General features: G+C 51.9%; 2 protein-coding genes across 6 annotated transcripts in view; both read right to left on the minus strand.

The window, feature by feature from the left end:
- Positions 1 to 7,340: 7,340 nt before the first annotated feature.
- Positions 7,341 to 13,297, minus strand: OCSTAMP (osteoclast stimulatory transmembrane protein). 3 transcript variants are annotated; one of them, XM_047747053.1, is made up of 4 exons: positions 13,172 to 13,297; positions 11,122 to 11,172; positions 9,547 to 10,549; positions 7,341 to 8,240 (listed from the first exon to the last, which is right to left on the minus strand). In XM_047747053.1, exons 1-4 carry the CDS (start codon positions 13,213 to 13,215, stop codon positions 7,785 to 7,787), a joined length of 1,554 nt encoding a protein of 517 aa, XP_047603009.1. In that variant the 5' UTR covers positions 13,216 to 13,297; the 3' UTR covers positions 7,341 to 7,784. The 3 variants fall into 3 exon arrangements, 1 of the variants encoding a protein (XP_047603009.1); XR_007130391.1 differs by lacking the exons at positions 7,341 to 8,240; positions 13,172 to 13,297 and adding an exon at positions 12,227 to 12,789 and having other exon boundaries at positions 10,475 to 11,172; XR_007130390.1 differs by lacking the exons at positions 7,341 to 8,240; positions 13,172 to 13,297 and adding an exon at positions 12,046 to 12,789 and having other exon boundaries at positions 10,475 to 11,172.
- A 7,069-nt stretch (positions 13,298 to 20,366) lies between these two features.
- Positions 20,367 to 22,289, minus strand: part of SLC13A3 (solute carrier family 13 member 3) — a 68,440-nt gene continuing 66,517 nt past the window's right edge. For all 3 annotated transcript variants that reach the window (XM_047745666.1, XM_047745667.1, XM_047745668.1), the window contains exon 13: positions 20,367 to 21,475. In XM_047745666.1, the coding sequence (XP_047601622.1) occupies positions 21,299 to 21,475 (177 nt within the window). In that variant the 3' untranslated portion in view covers positions 20,367 to 21,298. The remainder of the gene's footprint in view (positions 21,476 to 22,289) is intronic.

Raw genomic sequence — 22,289 nt, forward strand, 5'->3', positions numbered from 1 at the left:
GGTGCCCAGGCCCGAAGCGTTCGCGCGCTCAGGGTGCTGGGTGCGGTTCTCCATGCGCGTGGCTCCGAAGGCTCTGAAGGCAGTGGCGAGCTGGGGGAATTACCCCAGCTGCAAAGGTGCCCTCCGGGGATCTGGAGACGCTCTCCGTGCCGGAAGTTGGGGGTCCGGCAGCTGCCTCCTGCCGAACAGGTTTCTCCAGCTCCGTGCAGGGTCTCACTGTCGCCGCTCAGGACGCTGGGGACTTGGAGGAATCAGGAGCAGGAACCGGGAGATAGGCGCGTGCTGCTCAGTTTCCAAGACGCCTTTTAAGTCTAAGTTGGCGCGATATTACCCGGGGTGAAGTTTACTGCAGGGGCGCGTTGCAGACTGGAGCGTGGCGCTCCCGGAGTGCACGGGGATCCCAGATGCCGCCCCCTACGGACCGACTGCTGGCGTCCTCTCAGGTCTTACCTCCGCTCTCTAAGTTCGCGGGGCTCAGGACTCTGATCTGAGGCGTCCGGTCAAGGAAGCGCGGTGAGGTGTGGGGTCTCCGCCTCGCTAGCTTTTCCCTTTGCTCTGCTTTCGGGGACCACCCCAGGCGGGCTCCTCCGCGGAGTTAGCGTGTTACTCCACTGATACCGCTTGGCTGATTCTGGTTGACCGGGTCCTGCACCCGTTCTTTCCCACTGGCTCTTGCACGGCACCCTGGGCACTTGGGGTCGGGGTGGGGGGATGCAGGGTGAGGTGGGGAAGGGATGCTAAAGGCAGCAGTGGTATGGGCGCCCTGCTCGCATGCCTCTTTCTCTCCTCTGCAGGGGCGGCTCCGCGGGGCAGTGGGGGAGGAGTCGGCCAGCCGCCGGCTTCTGTACTCAATCCAGAAATCCTATCTTGCTTTCACTGGCAAAAACCTCAGCCCTGCTATTGACAAATGGCTAGCGGAGCCGAGGGCCAGAGCTGCGGGGAAACGGAAGATATCTTCCCATCTAGACTTGGGTTGGTCCTGTCTCCTAAACTCTCGTCTCCTTGCTACTTTCCACATTCTCTTGCTAACCTTTGTCAGTCTTCTTTTCTTCCTCCTGCAGAAGATCTGGAAATTGGACATTCTTGGCGGGTGTGCCCCGCCCCCAGAAGGATCTCTCCCATCCTAAGACTGTGCCGGGGGCACTTGCCAGTCAGGGGCAAGACTGTGCCTTGTGAATCTTTCTAGCTCCGAGTCTGATAACAGAGGAGACACATCATAGTAGTTGAGTGAAGGAAAGAACTTGTTTCTTCACTAAAGAAAGCTTCTAGAGAAGGTGGGACCCACTGAGCTTCATAAAAAGCATAAGAGCTGCTTTCTAGGGAGCCCAGCTCTGTACCTGAACAGAGCAGACCCCGTGGAGTTGTTTGCTGCTTCCGGTCCATCGATTATGCTCTATAAAAATGATTTTTCATCTGTGAGATGGGCTAATAATAATAGAACCCATCTCAGAGTGTCCTTGGGAGGCTTACATGAGGGACAAAGGAAAAAATCCATGCCAAGCGCTTAGCTGTGCTCCACTGGGCAGGGGGGAATGTATCAGTGATGACAGATGATTAACATGTTTCCTTCCCACACCCCCCCTTATGGATGAGCCCAAACTCTCAGTCTACAGATCTGATAAATGGCCAAGAAATGAATGATGGGGAACTTGGCAGGGCCGTATCTTGGGGGCACCAGCCAGGGTCCAGGATGTCCCCGATTGTCAGTCTTCATAATGAACGATGATAGTGTATATGAAGCAGCTTTTGCCTGGTGAGGCTCTGTGTGCTTTACACGGACTAATTCATTTTATACTGGCAACATCCTCTGGGGAACATTATTACTAGATTCCCAGCTTTACAGATGAAGACACCGAGGCCTAGAGCAGTGAAACGATTTGCTCAAGGATACATAGGTTAGTATGGTGGGAGGCTACCAGCAGTTTAGCCCAGTAGTGTGGCCATGGAGTCCCCATTCTTACACATCCCACGCACATACTATATGACCTCTCTGCCCTATACTGTTCTCTGGGATCTCCAGCAAGAACAATAGCAAAGCAGCCTACTCAGAGCCAAACACCCTGCTATATTCACTACCTTTACTTCCCCCAGCCCTGGCTAGGCAGGTACTATTAGTCCCATTTTATAGATGAGGAAACTGAGGTCCAGAGAGGAAGGATTTCCAATGCGATGCAGTCAGGGACCAAGCAGGAAACAGAACTCCAAAACTCTCCTTGTCCCCACCCCAACCCCAGCCGTCCCTTACTCAGCTCTTTCCAAGGAACCAAATGTCAGTTAAGCCCCAGGGTTCTTCCTCCCCTGTCCAGGGAGAGGCGGTCCTCCCTGAGCGTGGTCCAGAGCAATCCTTTTAGCCATATTAACTGCAAAGTAGCTCCATGGGCTTCTCTCCCTCTAAGCCTGCCAGCTCAGCTCTCTCTCCTGCCTAACTGAGCTGTTCAGTTGCCAGCAGCAAAGGGCAATACTTGGCAGTGAACTAAGTACATCTCAAGTGGCATTCTTTATTTTCCCATACCCTACCTCATCTCTAGTCTTCTTCATCTTACTAAAGGCATCTTAGTAATGCCACTGGTTGCTAAAACATCCACCCAGTTGTTCAAACCAAATATTCAGGAATTATGTCTCTTCCTCACTGCTGACATCCCATACTTACAGAAGTTCCTCAGTTCTACCCCAAAATGTACCTCAAATTAATGCACCTTTCACCATATGCCCTGGACCAGCACTTTCCTCCATCCCGAACCTCTTGATAGGACAACTGCAGTTGCTTCCCTGGTTCTCTGCTCCATTCTTGCTCCTGACTCTATGGCCCATTCCTCATACACTATCAAGTGATCTCTTAAAAATGCAAGCCACTCTCCTGCTGACAGCCTTCAATGGCATTGCTTTGCACTTAAAATGAATTCCAACTCCTTCTGCAAGCCCTAGAATGCCCTGTAGGATGCGGCCCCTCCCCACCTCTCCCTCTTACTCACGATGCCTCAGACAGAGCCCCCAACCTTCTGTCTGGCTAACAATGGCGCAATGGTTGGATAGTGTCCCCTCAAAGGAAGCAGGATGGGTGACTTTGGCCCCAGGTCTCCTGGGAGTCATCGCAGGTGTACCCGGGAGCCCTCTGCTGCCAGACGGTGGCCATGCTATCACCAGGAGGAAACCCTTTCCCTCTCCGGTCATCACTGCGGGAGGAAGCCCCCCTGAGGACTGGGCATTGGGTCTGTGGGCGGGCAGCTTCATGGAGCACTTCCAACAGCTGGCTTCCTCCAGATGGCGAGTGAAGGGACAGGCTGGGGTGCCACCAAGTCACCCAGTCCTCAGCCAGAGAGCTGAGATTTGCCTATCACTCTGGCTGACTCAAACAACATTGCCACGCTATAGAGATTATTGGCATTGCTCCTTCCCCTGCTTCCTGGAGGAGCATCCCAAGAATGCAAGCAGTAGATCGCGTCCTCCACCGGGTCCTCCCCAGCTGACCTCAGAGTGGCTCCTACTCTTTGAAAGCCGAAGGCTCCTCCTGGCTCCTCAAGCTGCCCGCAGCAGAGCGTGTTTTCCAAGCGCTCCAGGGAGGTGGCCCATGTGCTCTTTTGCAATGTGACTTCCAGTCAAGAGGTGGGGTCCTTGAGTCTGGGCGGGTTCTGTGAGTCCTTTGGTGGAGGTGATGCTGACCAGGTCCAGGGGTGACTCCTAAGTGGCCTGGCGGCATCTGCTTCCCATTTCTCAGAGCCCCAGGTTGCTGGGGGACATTCAAGCTGCTCTGTCCAGACCACGTAAGGAGCACTGTGGCCCCCAACACTGAGTGGAGAGGCCGTTGTGGATGGCCAGTGCAGTTGAGCCTTCAAAGGTCCCCAGCCCCGGTCCCCCTCTGCCTGCACTGATACAAGAGACTGCACACGAGAACCACCCGGCAAAGCCCAGTCAACCCATGGAACGGTGCAAAATAGTAATAAGAGGTCACCCTCCAATCCTTCTATGTGGGCGTCTCCAACATGGCAGCTTGCTTCATCCAAGCATGCAAGCTGAGATGGTAAGAGAGCCCGTTACCAAGATGGGAGTAGCAGTTTCAGGAACCTGATCACAGAAATGACACCCCCTCATTTTCGCATAGTCTGTGAGCTGGGAGGACGTTCAAGGGGAGACTCACACAAGGGTATGGATGTCAGGATCCAGTGGGAGTCATTGGGGGCCATCTTGGATGTCTGTCTGTCAAACCAGCTAGCATGCACCTAAAGGCTACAACCTCATAAATAAGTTAATAAGTAAGTTCCCACATAATTCAGGAAGTTCTACATCTAGTCAAGGAAGCTGTTTGATGTACACCAAGAAGCATGGCCAAGGATGTCCACGGCAGCATTGTTTACCATAACAAAAATCGGAAACCACCTGAACATCTATCTATCTACCAGAGGGGGGAAATTCTAAACAATTCATGACATATCAATGCTGTCCAACAATTAGAAAGAACGAGGTAGCGCGGAGACATATCGCTGAATGAAGAGACAGGCAGCGGAACTGTACATTTCACATTGCATCACCCAGAACAACACACAGCTTTACACATGTCTATGTTCTATTTACACATACTTACATGTGTAGACAGATATCCAAAGGGCACCCACCCAGCAGATAACAGCGGTTGTGTCTGTGGGCTAGGGAGGCAGATACGTGTGCAGTGGTCAAAGGAGACATTACTCTTATTTGTTAAGACCATAGGCTCTGGAAGCCAGACCACCTGGATTTAAGTTCTGGCTCTGCAGCTGATTGGCTGTGTGACCTCAGGCAAAACACTTAACCTCTCTGAATCTCCATTTTGTCACTCTAAAAGGAGAAGCATAATACCATCTATCTCATATACTTTTGTGAGGTTTATTTTTTTTTAAAGATTTGTTTATTTCTCATATAGTGAGAAATAGAGTACAAGCAGGGGGAGGGGCAGAGGGGGAAAGAGAGAGAGAGAGAGACTCTCAAGCAGACTCTAATGCTGGGCTCGATCCCAGAACCCTGAGATCATGACCTGAGCTGAAACCAAGAGTCAGGTGCTTAAACGACTGCCACACCCAGATGCCTCCTTCTGTGAGGTTTCAATAACATGATGTACATAGAGCTTTCCACGGAGTTTGGGGCACATCTAAAGGTGCGTAGAGCCAGCCCGCACCAGCTCCCGAGAGCCAGTTGTGGGCATCTCTGCCCCGCTCCCAGCGCCCTCCCAGCACATCACAAGCACCCAACAAACACTAGCTATTATTATCTTCTCTGCTCTAATTTTTGTAAGGACGAGGATTCACGGGTTCCTTGTGCAATTTAAGAAAATGTGTGGGTGACTCACCATCTAAACAAGCCACAGGGCAGCTTTGTGGGAACGGGAGCTGGAGTGGGACTGGGTGTCAGGTGAGGCCGATGATGGCCCTCAGGGAGGGGCGCAAACACCCTTTGCGGAGTGGGCGGAGAGGTGGTGGGACTGTGGGTCAGCTCCCTGCGGCTCGTGACTCACAGGCACGGGCTGCTCAAGTTGAAACACTTGCCTGGGAATATATGTCCTCCTGCTCTGTGGCTTTCCCTTTGGCCACCAATCTGGCCCACAGCAGGCTGCTTCCAGTACCTAACCATTCCCTTCTGCAAGCCCCAGATCTTCAGGAAGGAGCCGAGGACAGAGAGCACTCAGTCCTACCTCCAGGGACCTGGACTTGGATCGGATTTTTCCTGAGGGTTTACTCGGTACCAGGCACTGCTTCAGGTACCAGAAATACTGTGGAGGACCAGACACAGAGTGTGGAGCTCACACTCTTGCGGGACGATATATGAAACTGACAGCAAGTAACAAAGAGATAGCTAAAATCTAGAAATGCATACATAAGCTAATAAAGGATATGGATAAGAGTATTTACAGAGGCGAGATAACAATTCGAAATGATAGATTGGGGTCAGCAAACATTTTAGTTAAAGAGCCAGATAGTAAATATTTCAGATTTTAGGGGGCCGCGCAGTCCCTGTCTCAAATCTGCCATCAGCGGAAGCAGCCAGAGACAATACTTAAACTAACGGGTGTGGGGCAACGTTCCAATAAAGTTCTGCTCACAAAACCAGGCAGCAGGCCAGATTTGGCTCACAGATTGTAGCTTGTCCGCTCCTGTGATGGAATGAAACTGTCTGGGATGGGACCATATGAGGTGGAGTGGTCAGGGAACGCTTCTCTGAGGTGACAGTTGAGCTAATCCCCGAAGGACGCATGCCAAGACTTGAAAGAAGTGTGTTCCAGGATGTGGGGACAGCAAGAGCAGTGTCCTGAGGTACAAACCAGCCCGGAGTGTCTGAGGAGTTTAAACCCATGCAGCCCGGGCATAGTGAGGGAGGGAGAGATTGGCTTGAGCTGGGCTTTGTGACCCACGGCACATCATTGTCCATCAGGGTCCTGGCAGGAAAGAGATGGGAGTCTTAAAGGGGAAATGAAAGAGAGTTTAATGAAGGTGCAGAGGGGTAGGCTTGGTAAAGGGAAGGACGGTGAGGATCTCAGAGACGAACACGAAGCTGTACCGTTCCAGAACCCAGAGGCATCTACAACCACCGTGGGGGGCGGGCACCCAGCTAGACCGCAGCTGTGGCTGCCCGTGATGGAGGGTGGCCTCTGCCAAGTAGCCCAGAGGGGCTGCAGGAGCAAATATCCTGACATCTCTCTCCTCTCCCACTTTGAAGATTTTATTTATTTATTTGTCAGAGAAAGAGAGAGAGAGAGAGCGAGTGCACACAAGCAGGGGGAGCGGCAGGCACAGCAGGCAGAGGGAGAAGCAGGGTCCCTGACAAGCAAGGAGCCCGATACGGGACTCAATCCCAGGACCCTGAGATCATGACCTAAGCCGAAGGCAGTGGCCTAACCAACTGAGCCACCCAAGCGTCCCTCCTCTCGCACTTTGGATCGCTAGCCAGTACCTCCCATTGGCTGAGCCCAACTAGAACTCAGAGGCCGGGGGGGCCAGGGTGATACAGTTCACGGAGGTAAGAATTCCTGGGCTAGAGCAGGGCAGAGAATGATCTGGAGGGGACAACAGGGAATACCAAGCCCACAGGGCAGAGAGCTGCGGTTTTACTAGAATTTCGATGGGGAGGCAGTTGCTGGATAAAATATGGACGGCTTTGTCCCATTTGAATTTCAGATAAGCGACAAATACGGGTTTAGAATAAGTTTGTTTAGTATAAGAATGTCCCAAGGGTGTACTTAGACTAAATCCGTATTTGTTATTTATCTGAAATTCAAACGGAATCGGGTGTCATGTATTTTTATTTGCTAACTCTTGGCAACCCTGGATGGGAAAGCCCCAGCGGAATTTGAAACAAAAGAGTAACATAATCGAATTTAGGATTTAATAAATACTCCGTTTATAAAATCAAGAAAATTTTAGATGGCTAAATGTAAGAGGATTTTGGGGGATGTATGAGTAAGTTCCAGGAGCATTTAGATACATTCACTAAGTAAAGTTTCCATACACTAGGGAAAGCAGTGTATGCAGAAGAGAGCCCAGGCTGACCCCCAGCTTCCTGGGGGGAGGGGGGAACCTCGGGCTGTCTCTGCCCTTGCTGGTCTTCACTGTGCAGAGGCCTTTACTGCTTCTTCAAGCCTGCTGTGCCCAGTATCACATTCCTTCCTTTCCACAGCCACACATGGAAAGTAGGTCACGTGGGTGGTTTTTAGGTCAGTCACTATGCAGGTGTAGAAACGGGGGCTCAGAGAGGTGAAGTCATTTACCCGAGGTCACATAGAAGGCAGCAGGAGGACCAAGGTCTGTGCGGCTCCCAGACTCTTAACCCTCTGCCGCGTGCTCTCGGTTCCTTCCAGTGGCCAGCGTGTGGTTGGCCTGTCTATCCAAGCTGGGTGCGTGCTGGTAGACCGGGGTCTGAGAGCTGGAAGGAGGCCCCAGGGGCAGCCGCTGGCCTCCGTGCCTCTCATATCTGCGCTGGAGCCGGGCGTGCAGGTGGTGGACTCTCCTTGCCTCCTGGGCAGAGAAGAAGGAGGCGGCGATGGTGTGCCGCAGGCGCCGGGCATAGGTCTCCAGCAGGACGGTGGCTCCAGCCACCAGCTGCAGGGCCCCGGCAGTCAGGCAGGCAGTAGTGTGGGGGCTCTGGGCGGGCAGCAGCGGGCAGCCCGGGGAGGTGAAGCGGAGCTCCCACTGGAAGGAGTTGTGAGCGGAGAGGTAGAGGCTCTCCGGAGGTGGCTGGTTGAAGAGGAAGAAGATGAAACCAAGGACTGTGTATGTGGCCTTCAAAGAGGAGAAAAAGGCCAGGTCAACAGACGGACACTGCGGCCATTCCCTGTCCCCCACCCCCTGAGGCCGCCTGCCCCCTCTGCAAAACGGGCACAGAAGTAGCCCAGCCTCCGGCCTCCTGGGCACTGATGAGCCGCACACGACATCAGGAACCAGAAGCAGACTTTCTGGCAAACAAAAAGCACGGTGCAAATGCTATTTTTATTATCACGTTTGGAACAGAACGCTTTAGAGAAAACAAATGGGTGCTGTGGGTATTTTCTCTTTGCTAAGCCCTTAGCGAATACTTTAGATGTCTTTCTCATCACATATGCACGCTCCTCTGAGGTTGAGCCCAGAATGCCTCACTGAAAAGATGGGCAGCCTAAAGTCACACAACGATGTGTCCAGGCCAGGGGGGTCTGTCCCAGCCAAGGCAGGTCCCAATATCCCGCTTCTAAGAATTAGGCTCTGCTCTTCCCTCAGGGTGTACAGTAGCAGGTGTGGGGAGGCAGGGAGGTCAGAGGTTGACCATTCAAACTTTGGAGCTAGACCTTTTCGGTTGGATCCTTGGTTCTGGCCAGGGCCCGCTTCTCCACCGGGCTCCGCTCAAGGGGGCTCATGGAAGTATTTTATTTTCTTTTAAAATCAGAATAAAGAAACAAACTTAAAAGTTGAAGAATACGTTTCATACAGTCCCTGATGCAACTATCAGCTTCCGTCAACTTCTCTGGCACAGCCACGGGCCTCTATGTAGACAAAAGACACGGCTGTGTTCTAAGAAAACTCAGTTTACGAAACTAGGAAGCCCGCGGGGTTTGGCGCAGGGGCCACAGTTGGCAAACTCCTGATCTAGATCTTTCGTAAGCCCTCTTCCCCTCTGATGCATTCAGCCGTGAGTTGTTCAGCGTGGTGACGTGACTGGACCTCTCCTGGGTGCTTTCACAGGGGACCACATGTTAAGACTCACAATAAGCCGGGAGGCTGAGGAGGGGCCGTCCAGTTCATACAAGTGGGGAAAATGAAGCTAGGACACCTTGCCACTTAGGAAAAGAGTGACCTGGGGGGTCAAATTCTTTTCAAGCCATTGGGTATCTAGGTCCTCATCTGCCACAGGGGTGAGAATGGGAACCACTGCACTGATAGGTACTGGGAACGAAATGAGCCTGTCTGCCAATGCCCCAGGGTTCCCCTAGCTTCTCCAAGGACTGGGACTTAGAGGCAAATAATATTAAATTGCAAATTAAGCGGTTAACACACCCCGCCCCTTACTACAAGGAAATGACTCTACTCCCGGCACCGGCACTGGCACTGCACTTACGTCATACTCAACCGTGAGCGTGATGGGCACGGCAGGCAGTTTCTGAGCCCAGTCCACGGCCGCCTGAGCCAGCAGAAAGGCCACGTGGTCTGTGGCCACCATCACAGCTGTGACCATCAGGAACAGCGAGAGCAGCCCCAACCTCAGGAGACAACTCAGCAGCTCCCCCTGGGACAGCCTCGGCCGGGCGGCCCAGAGCAGCCAGGCTGGTGGGGAGGCCACCAAGTACGTGGCCTGGGTCTCCGCCAGCTGCCAAGCCAGCTGCCGGGTCACGTAGTTGTTGTCAAACCGCAGATCGGTCAGGTAGCGATGGAGATACCAGCCCGAGTCCACCAGGAGGCCCATCATAAAGAGCCCGGCAACCACCTGCTGGGTCCCGAACACGGCTGCCCGAGCCAGGGACTCCAGGCTGGAGAAGTCCTCCAGCACCTGCCGGGTGACCCTGAGCATATGAAGCCGGAACACAGAGCCATTGCCCTGGGCCTGCAGGGTCAAGCCGTGGCTGCCCACGTGCCTGGCAGGGCCCAGAGCCCTGGACGCTGCGTGAAGCTGTCGAGTGGTATTGAGAAGACTCTCCAGGGAGCCCTCTGTGACGCATCTCAGCACCTGTCCCGCTGCACCCATGTTGGCTAAGACGTTGGGCACCACGGCGACACCCAGGGTGGCTGTGCTCCAGGAGAGAAGCAGGCGGCGGCCCTGCTCCGTGCCCAGGGTAGGGATGTTGAGTGCAAACAGGCAGCGGGCCGGGGGCACCAGGCCCAGCACTAGGAAGACCAGGAGGCCCCAGACGGTGGCCACTGTGGCGGAGGGTCCCGGAGGGTAAAGCAGCGAGGACACCAGCCAGTGGTGGGTCAGACCCGCGGCAGCGACAGCCAGGGAACTGCACAGCAGGAGCTGGGTCAGCAGGTGGCCACAGCTGGTTGGGACCGGCTGAGAGAAGGCGACCCAGGCAGCCTGCAGGGGGTGGAGGGCCTTGGAGAGCAGCAAGTGCCAGGACTTGCACCTGCACACAAGGAGATGGGGGGGGCACTTTCAGGAGGATGAGGGGTTGGATGTTGGCTCAATGCCCCTGATCCTCAAAACCCTTCCGTTGCTAACGGGCTGCTTAGCCCCAGCGGTTGGCACTCTTCCCCCGTGGGTCAGCCCCAGCAGCTCACCCCAAACCCACAGGACCCAAGCTGAGCTAGTCAGAAGCTGCCCCAGGATCAGCCTCCCTGGGCTCATTAGGAAAGAGCCCAGTTCCGGGGGATGTGAGGATGGATGTTGGGCCTGCCTGTGTCCATATTTCCAGGTTTGGGAGGATGCCTCGCCCCGGAGAATGAAAGAATTGTGGAGAGAGGGAGAAGTACAGACGAGGGAGAATAAGAAAGAGACAAAATTTGGGAGAGAGAGAGACACCGTTTCCCCTGAATTCACAGTCTTGGCTGGCTTCCTGTGTGACCCTGGACATTCCTTCTCTGTGGACCTCAGGGTCTCCTCTCTGATTCAGAGGCGTGGGGAGTGGATCTGCTGAACACTCAGGAACTTTTCTAGTCTGTTGTCCTTGTATTTATTAAACAACTACTATATGCTCACCATTGGAGAAACAGGAACGAATGGGAACGAGAATCCCTGTCCTCCTTGAACCTGCGTGAAAGAGGGATGGCAGAGGAATTAGTGAGAAGAGGTTGGGTTCTGGATACGTTCTGTTGGAGGAGCCAACACAACAGTCAGTCTGATTGGCTGCGGGAGTGAGAGGAAGTGGGAGGTCAAGGATGACCTTGAGGTTTGGTGCATGTGCCACTGAGTCCCCCCAGGTGTCATCCGAGATGGGAAATAAATGACATGTAAAATCATTGATTTATAGATGACGTTAAAGCCACGGGGCAGGAGGAGACTCCTTGGGACACTGTGTTGGTGGGGAGGAGAGACACTGGAGGGCAGAGCCCTCGCCCCAGGCTGGGAGTCAAGAAGGAGGCTGGGGAAGCCAGGCCAGTACAATGCTCCAGCAAGAGGGGAGCGGCCACGTATGTCAAAGGCTGCTGAAGGTCAACGAGCTGAGGACCAAGCAATGACTATTGGATTTACTCACGGGGAGGTCCCCTGGGGACTGCCCAAGGGCAGCTTGGTGGCACCTCGGGCCAAAACCTAACTAGAGGGGGCCCGGGAGAGATTGGAAGGAGTAGAATGTGAGACATGAGTGAGCCAAGTCATGTTTGCAGTAAAGGTGTGCAGACAGGGTGCCACGGCCACTGGTCGGGTGGGACCCTAAATTTGCAGGTGGGAAAGCCAATCAAGAGGGGGGTGCGGATGAAGGGGAGGCCCCCTGGAGTGATCTTTCATGCAGAGGCAGCGGGTAAGATGGGCAGCGCAAAAGGGGGGAGTGTGATGGGCAAAGTGTGGGTGCCTATGTCTCCCACGATGCACGACAGAGCCGTGGTTTTTCTGACGCACGACAGAGCCATGGTGAAGGCACAGGCTCCAGACCGCCTGGGTTCAAATCTCTGCTTCACCACTCACCATCTGTGCGACCTTGGTCAAGTTGCTTAATCTCTCTGTACCTCAGTTTTCTTGTTTCTGTAAGACATGTAACTCCTGTCTGTAACAGGAGGGAATAGAAGAAGCCCCTCGGAGGGTTGCTCTATGTCTGGGAGAGAATGAGGAGCAGGTCAGAGGTTATCTGTCACGAAAGCGTCAATACCTCAAGGGGAGGGATGTGGTCTCTTTTGCTCACTGATGTAGCCCAAGTGCTTGGAAGAGAGTCCGGCATGTAGCTCCCTAAATACTTGTAGGCTGTGGTAGGATTGCTTCTGTTTGCTCAGGGCGGCGGGAAAGCGAGGTCGGCAGATGGAGAGCGAGCTGGAGGAAGCAGTAGAACCTTGAAGAGGGAGGAGAGGTTGGAAAATAGTTGTGCAGGAGGTTGGAAGAGTTCATGAACCAGGCCAATGCCATCCGAGCTGGGCAGCACCAAGGACCCATTTGTGATCAGAGATGATGAATTATGGCCTTTCTGGCCCCTGAGGGCATTTTTGTTTAGGATGGAAACCTCTACCTATTGTATAATGAGTATTTGGGACACGGTAGCCGTTAAAAGAATAGCAAAGAATACAGCGGATAGGGGAAGGGAAACCATCTGTAAGCCATACTGGAGGCCAAGGCTGTGGGGAGTGTTGGGAATGACAGGGAAAGCCACTGCCATCTGCTAAGTGCTTACTCTGAACCCAGTATGATGGCAAGCCCTGTGTGTGCATTTTCTCATTCAATTTTTTTTTTTAAGATTTTTAAAATTTGTTATAGAGAGAGAGAGCACAAGCAGGGGGAGCGGCAGGGAGAGGGAGAAGCGACCTCCCCTGCAGAGCAGGGAGCCTGATGTGGGGCTCGATCCCTAGACCTTGGGATCGTGACCCGAGCTGAAGGGAGATGCTTAATGACTGAACCACCCAGGCGTCCCTCGGTTCAACTATCTTGTAGGCATTGTTACTACTCTCATTCACAGATGGGGAAACTGAGGCTCAAAGAGGTGGCGTTTACCCAAGGTCACATAGCTGGGGAATGGCAGAGTTTGAGGCTAGGCTCATACCCATGGTGGCTGACCACTGACCGCTTTCTTGCCTGTGGTCCCAGGGTCCAGGGTCTACAGACCTACCTGGTCCTGGCGAGGTGCTCAGCTGTCTCCCACAGGGCCCTCATGTTTCCTGAATGGCCGTGGATCTGGATCAGAGCAGGCAGGCTCGAGCAGTGCTGGCAGGTGGAGAGGAAGTGAGGCAAACTGTATTCTCTAGAACTTGGGGAAAACCCTGTTGCTTCTGCTTTTTGGCCCTTAATTAAGCCCTCCTGGTGGCTTTGCCCTGCCCCCCTGGGCCCACCTCCCGGGGGTTGGGCAAGCTGCCTCACCACCTTCCGGCGGCAGGCAGGGGTGGGTGGGAGTGTGGGAGGAAAGAGCCTTTTCCAAGCAGTTAATCTGTGATCCTGAGAGCAGGAAGGGAGAATGTTCCCATTTCACAGAGGAAGAAACTGAGGCTCATAAAGCCCTCCTGCTTATTAGTGGTAGTGTCAGGGCTAGAACTCTGCTTGGCTTCCCCTCACTCTCCCCTTCCACAGTTGTGTGCCCCAAGAGGAGGCTGATCCCCAACTCTGAGCGGTGGGAATGCACAGGAGATCATTGGACCTCCGCTCTTTCAAGCATAGTGGCTCTGGTCCCCTCTCTAGCTGGCTTTTTGTCATTAGCTCTGTCCCTCCTTACCTGTGTGACCTTGAGGAGGCGAGCCCATCAGTTTCCTCCTTTTAAAAGAGAGGAATGATAATAACAGTTAACATTTATGGCACACTTGACCAGTATCAGACATGCTTCTCAACAGCTCTGTTTGAATTCCCTGAATGTTTATTTCCAACAACCGTTTGTGGTAGGTATTGCTACTTCCACTCTTCAGTGCAGAAAACTGAGACCCAGAGAATTAACTAGAGCCATGATTTATAGCCAACAGTCGTGCCCCAAAGTGGACTGGTCAGTCGCTGGGCTCTACTGGTGCGGAGGGAAGGGTTCACAAGGCTCGTGTTACCTTCCCATGCATCTGGCACTGCAAACAGCAGGCGCTTAATAAGTGTGAGGTCCCTGCGTGCGCGCTCTGATGCAGTCATCGCCTGGCAGGGAACACCTCTGGGCTGTTGGAAAGCCGGTCCCTATCTGGAAGCAGACACTACACCCCAGCATCTCTGTGCTCTCTCACTGCCAGTAAGCTGCCTCCTCCGGGAGCCTTCTGCTGTGCTCCCAGGCCTCCACCCTGCAGGACGGATGGCCCAGCAAGGAAGGGAACACTTAGGTGGTGTTCCAGACTCCCCATCCTTTCCCTTTTAAGGACATGTTGCCTGGGTCACTTGCTCAGGCCTGAAGGAGGGTATTCTGTGGCCCAGAGAGGGGAAGTGACATTCTCACAGTCACACAATCCAATGAGACACACCTATGACCCTCAGAGGGCCTGATATCCTTTCCCAGATCCCAAACCCCTCCAGGAAGCCAGGTCAGACACCGAGTCTGCAGAGAACTGAGCACCCAGAGTAGACGGGGAGCAGGAAACCTGGGCGCCTGCAGAGGCCAGCCAGTTAAGGCAAAGAGCAGAGCAGACCACACAGAAACAGCATGAAGTGCCACGTGGAGACCCCCTCGAAAAGGACAGCTTCTACTCTGCTCTGGGTGAGAGTTGAAGCCCCTCGAAAAGAGGTCCAACATTACCAGACCTTCCAGTTTTTCCAAAGATGCCAATCATTCCCTTTTTAATGTAAAAGTTGCCAAGTTTTTAAAGCCCCCATTTTAAAAAAAGACCTCTGGGCAGGCCAATCGGAACAAGTCTGTGGGCCAAAGCCAGTACGAGGCCAACTTCCAGCCTCTGCGGGAATCCTTGGTAGGGCTGGTGCTAGGGAGCTGGCTAGCTGCCCCTCTGAACCTCGGGGGCTCTGGGCCGGGGGGAGTACATCTGTACGTGAACGCCAGCTTTGCCACTTACTATGCTGTGTGACCTTGGACGAGACACTGTCCTTCTCTGAACTTGTGTGGGCTCTGCTCTCACGAAAAGACTAATACCTGCCTCTTAGGATTGTTTGAGGATTCAGTGGAATAAGTTAGGTAGAGCACCCAGTAACTACATAAATACCCCTGCTCCGCTTTCTCCCACCCGGGCTGACAGCTCTGCCTAAGGGAGCCGCTGGTAGCTCAGGCCTGAGCCTCTGGTGAATGTGTAAGATTTGGGAGTTCAGTGGCACAGGAAGGGAAAGGGCAGAAGATTATTTTTGGCTTTTCTCAGCACATTTAGACAGTTGCCTCTGCCTACACAAAGCTGGCCTGGCTTCAAATCCACCACATCCGGAAGGGTCTTCTGAATCATCCAAAATAGCATCAGCTTTTTGAGGGGAATTTCTGGGTGGAGGATTCAGAACCATAAGACAGCATAGGAAGAGGAAGTGGTAAGCCTTCAGATCTAGGATCAGCTTCAGATAATGTTGGAGTCATTGAATTTTACAGCCTGTGGGCACAGAATATTGCCACCATCCACTCAGCCTGGGAATATGGAGAGGTGGCTAAAACCTTGCCAAAAAGATAATGCTATCCAGTAGAAACAGAATATGAGCTATATATATTAAATACGAGCTATATAATTAAAAATTTTCTAGTAGCTGACTAAAAAAGGAAGTTTATTTTTATAAAATTTTTATTCAACTTTCAGTAAGAGTTTTATTCAGCCTGATATATCCCAAACATTATCCACTCAAAACATAATCAATATAAAATTTATTAAGGGGATATAGTACCTTCATTTTTTTGTACTCAGTTTTAAAAACCTGGTGTTTTTAAAACGGAAGAGAGTCAGTGTAAGGCATTAAAGAGGGGTGGAGACTGTGGCAAACAAGAGTGTTCACCTATCAGTTTGCGTTTTCCCACCACCACTACTCAACTACAAACAATTGTTGCCAGGTAATGATAGGGACCCCTGTTGCCAGACTTTCTGGTCTTTTCTTTTCCAAGAGAAGCACAAATCAAGGTTTTGGTGTTTTTAAGTCTTTTTTTAAAAGATTTTATTTGACAGAGAGAGAGATCGCAAGTAGGCAGAGAGGCAGGTAGAGAGAGAGAGGGAAGCGGGCTCCCCACTGAGTAGAGAGCCTGATGTGGGACTCCATCCCAGGACCCTGAGACCATGACCTGAGTCGAAGGCAGAGGCTCAACCCGCTGGGTCACCCAGGCACCCCAACAAATCGAGGTTTTAATGTGAAATTTTCTGAATTTAAAAATATTAGAAATCAATTAATAGTTTATTTTTTTTATTAAAGATTTTTATTTATTTGACAGAGATCACAAGTAGGCAGAGAGGCAGGCAGAGAGAGGAGGAGGAGGCAGGCTCCCCACTGAGCAGAGAGCCTGATGTGAGGCTCCATCCCAGGGCCCTGGGATCATGACCTGAGCTGAAGGCAGAGGCTTTAACCACTGAGCCACCCAGGCGCCTCCAATTAATAGTTTAAAACTCATGAAAGGTAGCCCCCAAATCCTGACTGTGCCCTGGATGCTAACCGGGGACCACTAGGTTACAAACTCCAGCTGGGTCTAAACCTTCCCTGCCATGTTTCCTCACTTTGCCCCTCTAGACCCAGTCTCAACTCTTCTCCTCCCCTGACCCCTGGGGTTAGACCTGGCTCGGCAGCCTCAAAGGACTCTCCTACATTCTGGCTTCTGTGGATGCGATGGTTAGTTTTCTGTGTCAATGTGGCTGGGTTGCAACCTCCAGCTGTTTGGTCAAACATTATTCTGGACGTTTCTGTGAGGGTGTTTTTGAATGAGAGTTTCATTTAGATTAATGGAGTTTGAGTGAATCAGATTGTTGCCTCATTATGTGGTGGGCCTCATCCAATCAGTTGAGGGTGCAGATAGAACAAAAGATTGACTTCCCCTGAGCAAGAGGGAATACTGCCAGCAGATTGCCTTTGGACTCTTGCCTGGGTATACATATGTATATATTCCATCCTGCTCGTTCTGTTTCTCTGGAGAACCCTTACTGATAAGTTTGGGTTTGGTCATGGAGTGTGCCAGCAAGAGAGCTGAGGGAAGGTGTAGAGAAAAAGGGCAATTTCCCTCTTTCAAATCATCAAAGGCTGTCTGTGCCCCAGGAGTAAAGGTGCCAGCCCCATGTGGGCTTCTGTCCCTCAAAGCCTCGGCTGGGAGGTTCTCCTCCCTCCCACCACCGAGGACTCACATGGTTTCCCGCATGGTTTCCCTCATGGTTTCCCTGGCCCTCTGCCTGCACCTTGGACCTAGACCATTACTAAGAGGTCCTCAGATTGACTAGTCTGTGTGCTTACTATTGCCTTCTGAGACCCTGACTGTGCACTCTTATCTCTCCAAAGTCCAAAATCTAAAGGACCTGCTAAGATCTGTTATGGGTAGAGCCAGGAGTCCAAAGTGGTTCATAGAACTCCTCTTTCAGTGGCTTTTATTCACCTTGTTTTTCATCTATCATCAGTGCTTCCGTCCTGCTGCCCACTTGACTCTATAATTTCCTGATCTATGTGCCAGAATACGTACCTGTGTATCCAAACCTTCCACGTGCCTGTTGTTCGTCACTTCTGCGGGTTGCTGTTTCCCACAGTGCGCTGCCCCATGTTTCACTTCAGTACCATCACCCCACCCCCCGCCATGAAGGTCACCTAGGTGGCCTCCAGCTCCTAGGTACTGCCAACAGCAGTGGCCCGAATATCCTCCTACATCACCTCCGTTGGGACCATGGGACAATGGGATATGAACCCAGAAGTAGGAAAAGTGGGCCACAGGGAATGCAGGTAGCAAGTTCCCCGAATTACTGCCGTGTCGCTTGCCGGGCTGATGGTAGGAGGTTATAGTTATAGTCTCCTCCCGTTCCACCATCACTTCTTGTCCCCTTGCTTAGTTTCCGTTGGTCGGATTGGCGTGTTGTGGCATCTTGGTGGAACTTGCATTTGTCTGATTACGGGTAGGTTCAAGCATCTTTTTACTGAGCTCTGGCCATCTCAACACCCTGCTTCAAAATGGCACAGCCATATCTCACCCTCACCCTGCTCGCAGGTGTCACGGTGGGAGTCTTCCAAAGACAGTGGCCAAGCCTCTTTCCCTCTCCGTATGCGGATGCTACTCTCCTCACGAAGGAGTGGAACCTAGTTCCCTCCCCTTGGACCAGGCCAACTTTTGACTTGATTTGATCAATAGAGTGTGACAGGGTTGAATTCTTAAACTCCCAAGCCCAGACCTTCAGGAATCATGTAGCTTCTGTTTTTTGCCCTTCTGAGAAGCCCACTGTCGGGCTCAGAGGTCTGGGCTGACAGGTTCCATGGTCTGGTCTGGAGGCTCCATGGTCATCGTGACATTTAAACTCCAGCGGAACTCCTGGCTGAGTGGCCCTGGCCACACCATGTAGAGCAGAGAAAAAACCATCCCTGCAGAGCTCTGTCTAAATGCAGAAACATGGTGCGCTGGGGTGGCTCAGTGGGTAAGATGTCTGACTCTCGATTTCAGCTCAGGTCATGATCTCAGGGTCGTGAGATCGAGCCCTGTCAGGCTCTGCGCTGGGCGTGGAGCCTGCTAAAGAGCCTCTCTCCCTCCTCTCCCTCTCCCTCTGTATCCCCTCCCCTGCTCAAAGTCTCTCTCTCAAAAAAATTTTAAAATGCAGAAACATAGGCCAATAAGTTGCTGTGTTCTATATAGCCACAGGAACTCAAACAGGTGTTTTGCTTTGTGTTTGTTCTTTCTGACTTCTGGGTGTTCCTCTTGTATTCCAGACCAGAGTCTCATGTATATTTCCAATGAAATACCACCCCTGCCACCCACCTTCCTCCCAAGCCACCATGAGCCCATGACTGACTCCTTCTGGTCTCAGTCTAATGCCACCTCCTCAGAGAATTCCTCCCTGACCACCCTGGTTGAAGTGGCTTCTGAGTCAGTTTGTCACATTGTCCAGTTTCATCTTTTTCTTAGCCCATATCATGACCCAGAGTCATCTTATTTACCTGTCCTCTGCCTGTTTCCTCAGCCAGCACGTAAGTTCCATGTGGACGGGGTCAGTGAATGAGCACATAGTCAGGTTTTAAATAAATATTGTTGAATGAATAAGAAGTGAGCGAAGAAATGAATAGGACAGACTCCGGATCAGAGAGCAAGATTGCTTTCTTATAAATTCTGGTATAGACTCATTTATTGAATATTTACTGAACACCTGGTATGGGCCAGAAACCATTCTAGGTACCAGAGTTATGGCACTCAACAAAATAAAGTTTGTATTCTGACAAGCTGGTATTCTAGAGGGAGAGAAAGTTAATAAAGAATAGAATACAAATCTAGGGACCTGGCTAAACACTCAGAAGAAGAGCAGAGTAAGGAGATGGAGAGTAGTGACGGCAAGATTTTACACCAGATGGTCAGGGAAGAGCCTCTGGGGAGGTGACATTTAGGGAGGTGACATTTGAGCACAGACCTGAATAAAGTGAGGAAACAAGCACATAATTGGAAGTGAAGTGTTCTTGGTAGAGGAAACAGCATGTGCAAAGGCCCTGAGGCAAGGTGGTTTAAGCACATGGCTGGAGTGGAGAGGAGAGAGCAGTAAAGAAGTCAAGTCAGGGAGGTCAATTCCATGGAACCCCCAACTCAGGAATTTGGGGCCCTAAAGCTCTCTTATGCCCAGAAGGCAAATAATCTATAGGCCCAGTGTTGATTAACACTCTTTATTTTATTACATTTTCAATCAGAAGTATTTGAAATCATGATTCATCTGGTTACAAGTCCCATGGGTTTCTCTGTGAATGGACTTCTCCCGTCCCCTGTTCTCCAAGAGAGCATCTCCCAAGCCCTCTGGGCTGCAACTGTGACTTGATTACTAAAGTACTCACATGGAAAGAGGTAGAGCCCATCCTCCAATGTGGGGGCCTCTCCTCTCTCATCCCCGCTGCTCCCAGGGAAACATCCATGACTCACTCGTGCCGTACTGAGTCTCTGGCTGCTGCTTGGGGATCATGGTCCCTCAGATGTGTAGGAAGGGAGACACGAGGCTTCCAGAAGCCCCATGGGCACCTGTCTGGTGCCAGGCTAGCGCTGGGCCAATCCCTTCACTTCTTGAGTGCCCGTTGGGCCTGATACTGTGCCCTTCACTGGGGATACCCACGTGCTTCTGCTGGAAACGAGGAGGGATCAAATCATCTAGAAAACCCCCCACCAGCCACTGGCTCAGGAGAATCTCGGTTGACCTCTGCAGAAGAGGGTAGGATATTTTGCCTGCCTGAGAAATTTTACCCTGGCCTTTGATGAGGCCCCAGTGTATCTTCTTTTTTTTTTTTTCTCATTCCTGAAAAACGTGGCCTTTGCTAATTAAACACATTTACCCCTCTGGGGATGGATAAGAAAGGAAAGACCAGCTGCTGGAATCAGGAGTAGCGGGCAGTGACAAAGGGCAGTGACAAAGGCCCCCGTGGGCCACACGTAGGAGAGTCCTCTCTGGAAGGACAGTAGGGCTTGGCCTGACCCCAGAATTACAGTGAAACTGATTCAGATTAGAAAGAAAAATCCTAAAAAGCTTGGGTAGAGATGTCAGTTGGGGGTTTCTAGAATGCCCCTGGTGTGCCAGGGCCCCCAGAAGCACAGCAAGGGGGGTTGGCGCAGCCTCCCTGTCCTCAAGAGGCCATCTGTCCCTCCCCTGTCTCCAGGGACTGAAAGGTGTACTGGCAGGGCTCACGTTCAAACAACGGGCACAGAATGGGCACCGACTGAGCAGGACACACCACGGCTGTGAACACCTGGAACACTGCGGCCCCAAAAGCCTTCCTCTCTGAGGAAGGTGACCTTTAAAGGCAAGATGACCTCTCCGGAGGGTAACCTAAGGTAGGCCGTGGGGGGTGTTAGTGGTGCCCATAGGAATCAATGCCCCCCCATTCCAACAGTTTAAGACAAATGCCATATTCCAGATTTGCTTCCTGTTGCTGGGATAGGGCTCTCTTGCATTCTAGCCATATAACAGCTCAGAAATAAAGGCACTTATTTCTCTGGCAGCGGATCTGGGAGATGTCTGGGCCCTGACCTCCATGAAAGAGAAAGAGACCGTGTCCTAGATAATGAGCCTGTGGGCCCAAGTGGACCACTGGAGGTCACCCTTGCTTGCTGCATACTGAATCACAGAAAAGAACTGCTCAAGATCATCCTTGTAGAGTCCTAGCAGCAGGTGATGGCAGAAGCCTTCTGAGAGGGCCCAGCTCGAAGAGAGTCCTGGAGGGGAACTCAAAGGGTCCGAAATGTGTTGTTGGCCAAGGCGGATGGCAGTGCCGTGATGTTGGCTGAGTGGATGTCGGCCCAGTCTGGGAAGACACCCAGCTGGAAGATGGTCTGTGCCCAAGTATTCATGGCCAAGCTGAGCAGTAGGACACCCATGAGGTTCATCAGGAGGCCTGTCCGTACCTGAAACAGAGCCCAGATGAAGAGAGGGATCAGCTCAGAGCCCATTGTACAGGTGGGAAAACCCACACTCAGAGTCAGGAACGCATTCACTCAAGATCTCCCAGCTGGGAAGTGATGGTGCCAGGACAGGGATCCAGGCTGCTGGATGCCCAAGACCCTCCCACCCTGACGCTACCCTAGCCAGCCCCTCAGGTGCCATCCCTATGACACCCTCGAAGGGTGATTATTATTACTTCCACTTTACAGAAGAGGAACATGGGGCTCAGAGAAGTTGGCTTATCCATATCACACAGCTTGAAAATAATCTGGTTTGATCAATAACACACATATACACTCACACACAACACACACACACACTCATACATGCTCACACCTATCCACCTTCCATGTCTACTGAAGGCTATACTTCTTTGTTGGGAAGAATCTGTCTCAAGGACATTTTGACCTTTTTAAGTAGCTAGAACAAGTCTGCCCACTTGCTTTTTCCCCCGAGCTAACCTCTTGTGCCATTCATTCCAACCCGGGGCTGAAAATCTCTGTTTCTCATCCAGGATTTCCCGTCGTTCAACTTTAGCATTACTCAGCTGTGAACTGTGCGGTGAGGGAGTCATTCACTCTCTTTTCAGTCTCCCTCTTTAAAATCTATTCCTCCCAGAGAAAGGCTCCCTTAGGTGCTATCGTGCCCTTACTGCTTCTCTCTTCCTTGCCAATTGCCCTCTTGAGCAAGCAGGGCTTCAGAACTTTCTCTAGGCAAATCGTTTTCAGGGTGAATGTAATTATCTTGCTTTTTTGTCTTTGCCTTTATTTTTAGACT

Source organism: Lutra lutra, chromosome 9, assembly GCF_902655055.1.
Source record: "Lutra lutra chromosome 9, mLutLut1.2, whole genome shotgun sequence".
In the NCBI taxonomy this organism is placed as follows: Eukaryota; Metazoa; Chordata; class Mammalia; order Carnivora; family Mustelidae; genus Lutra; species Lutra lutra.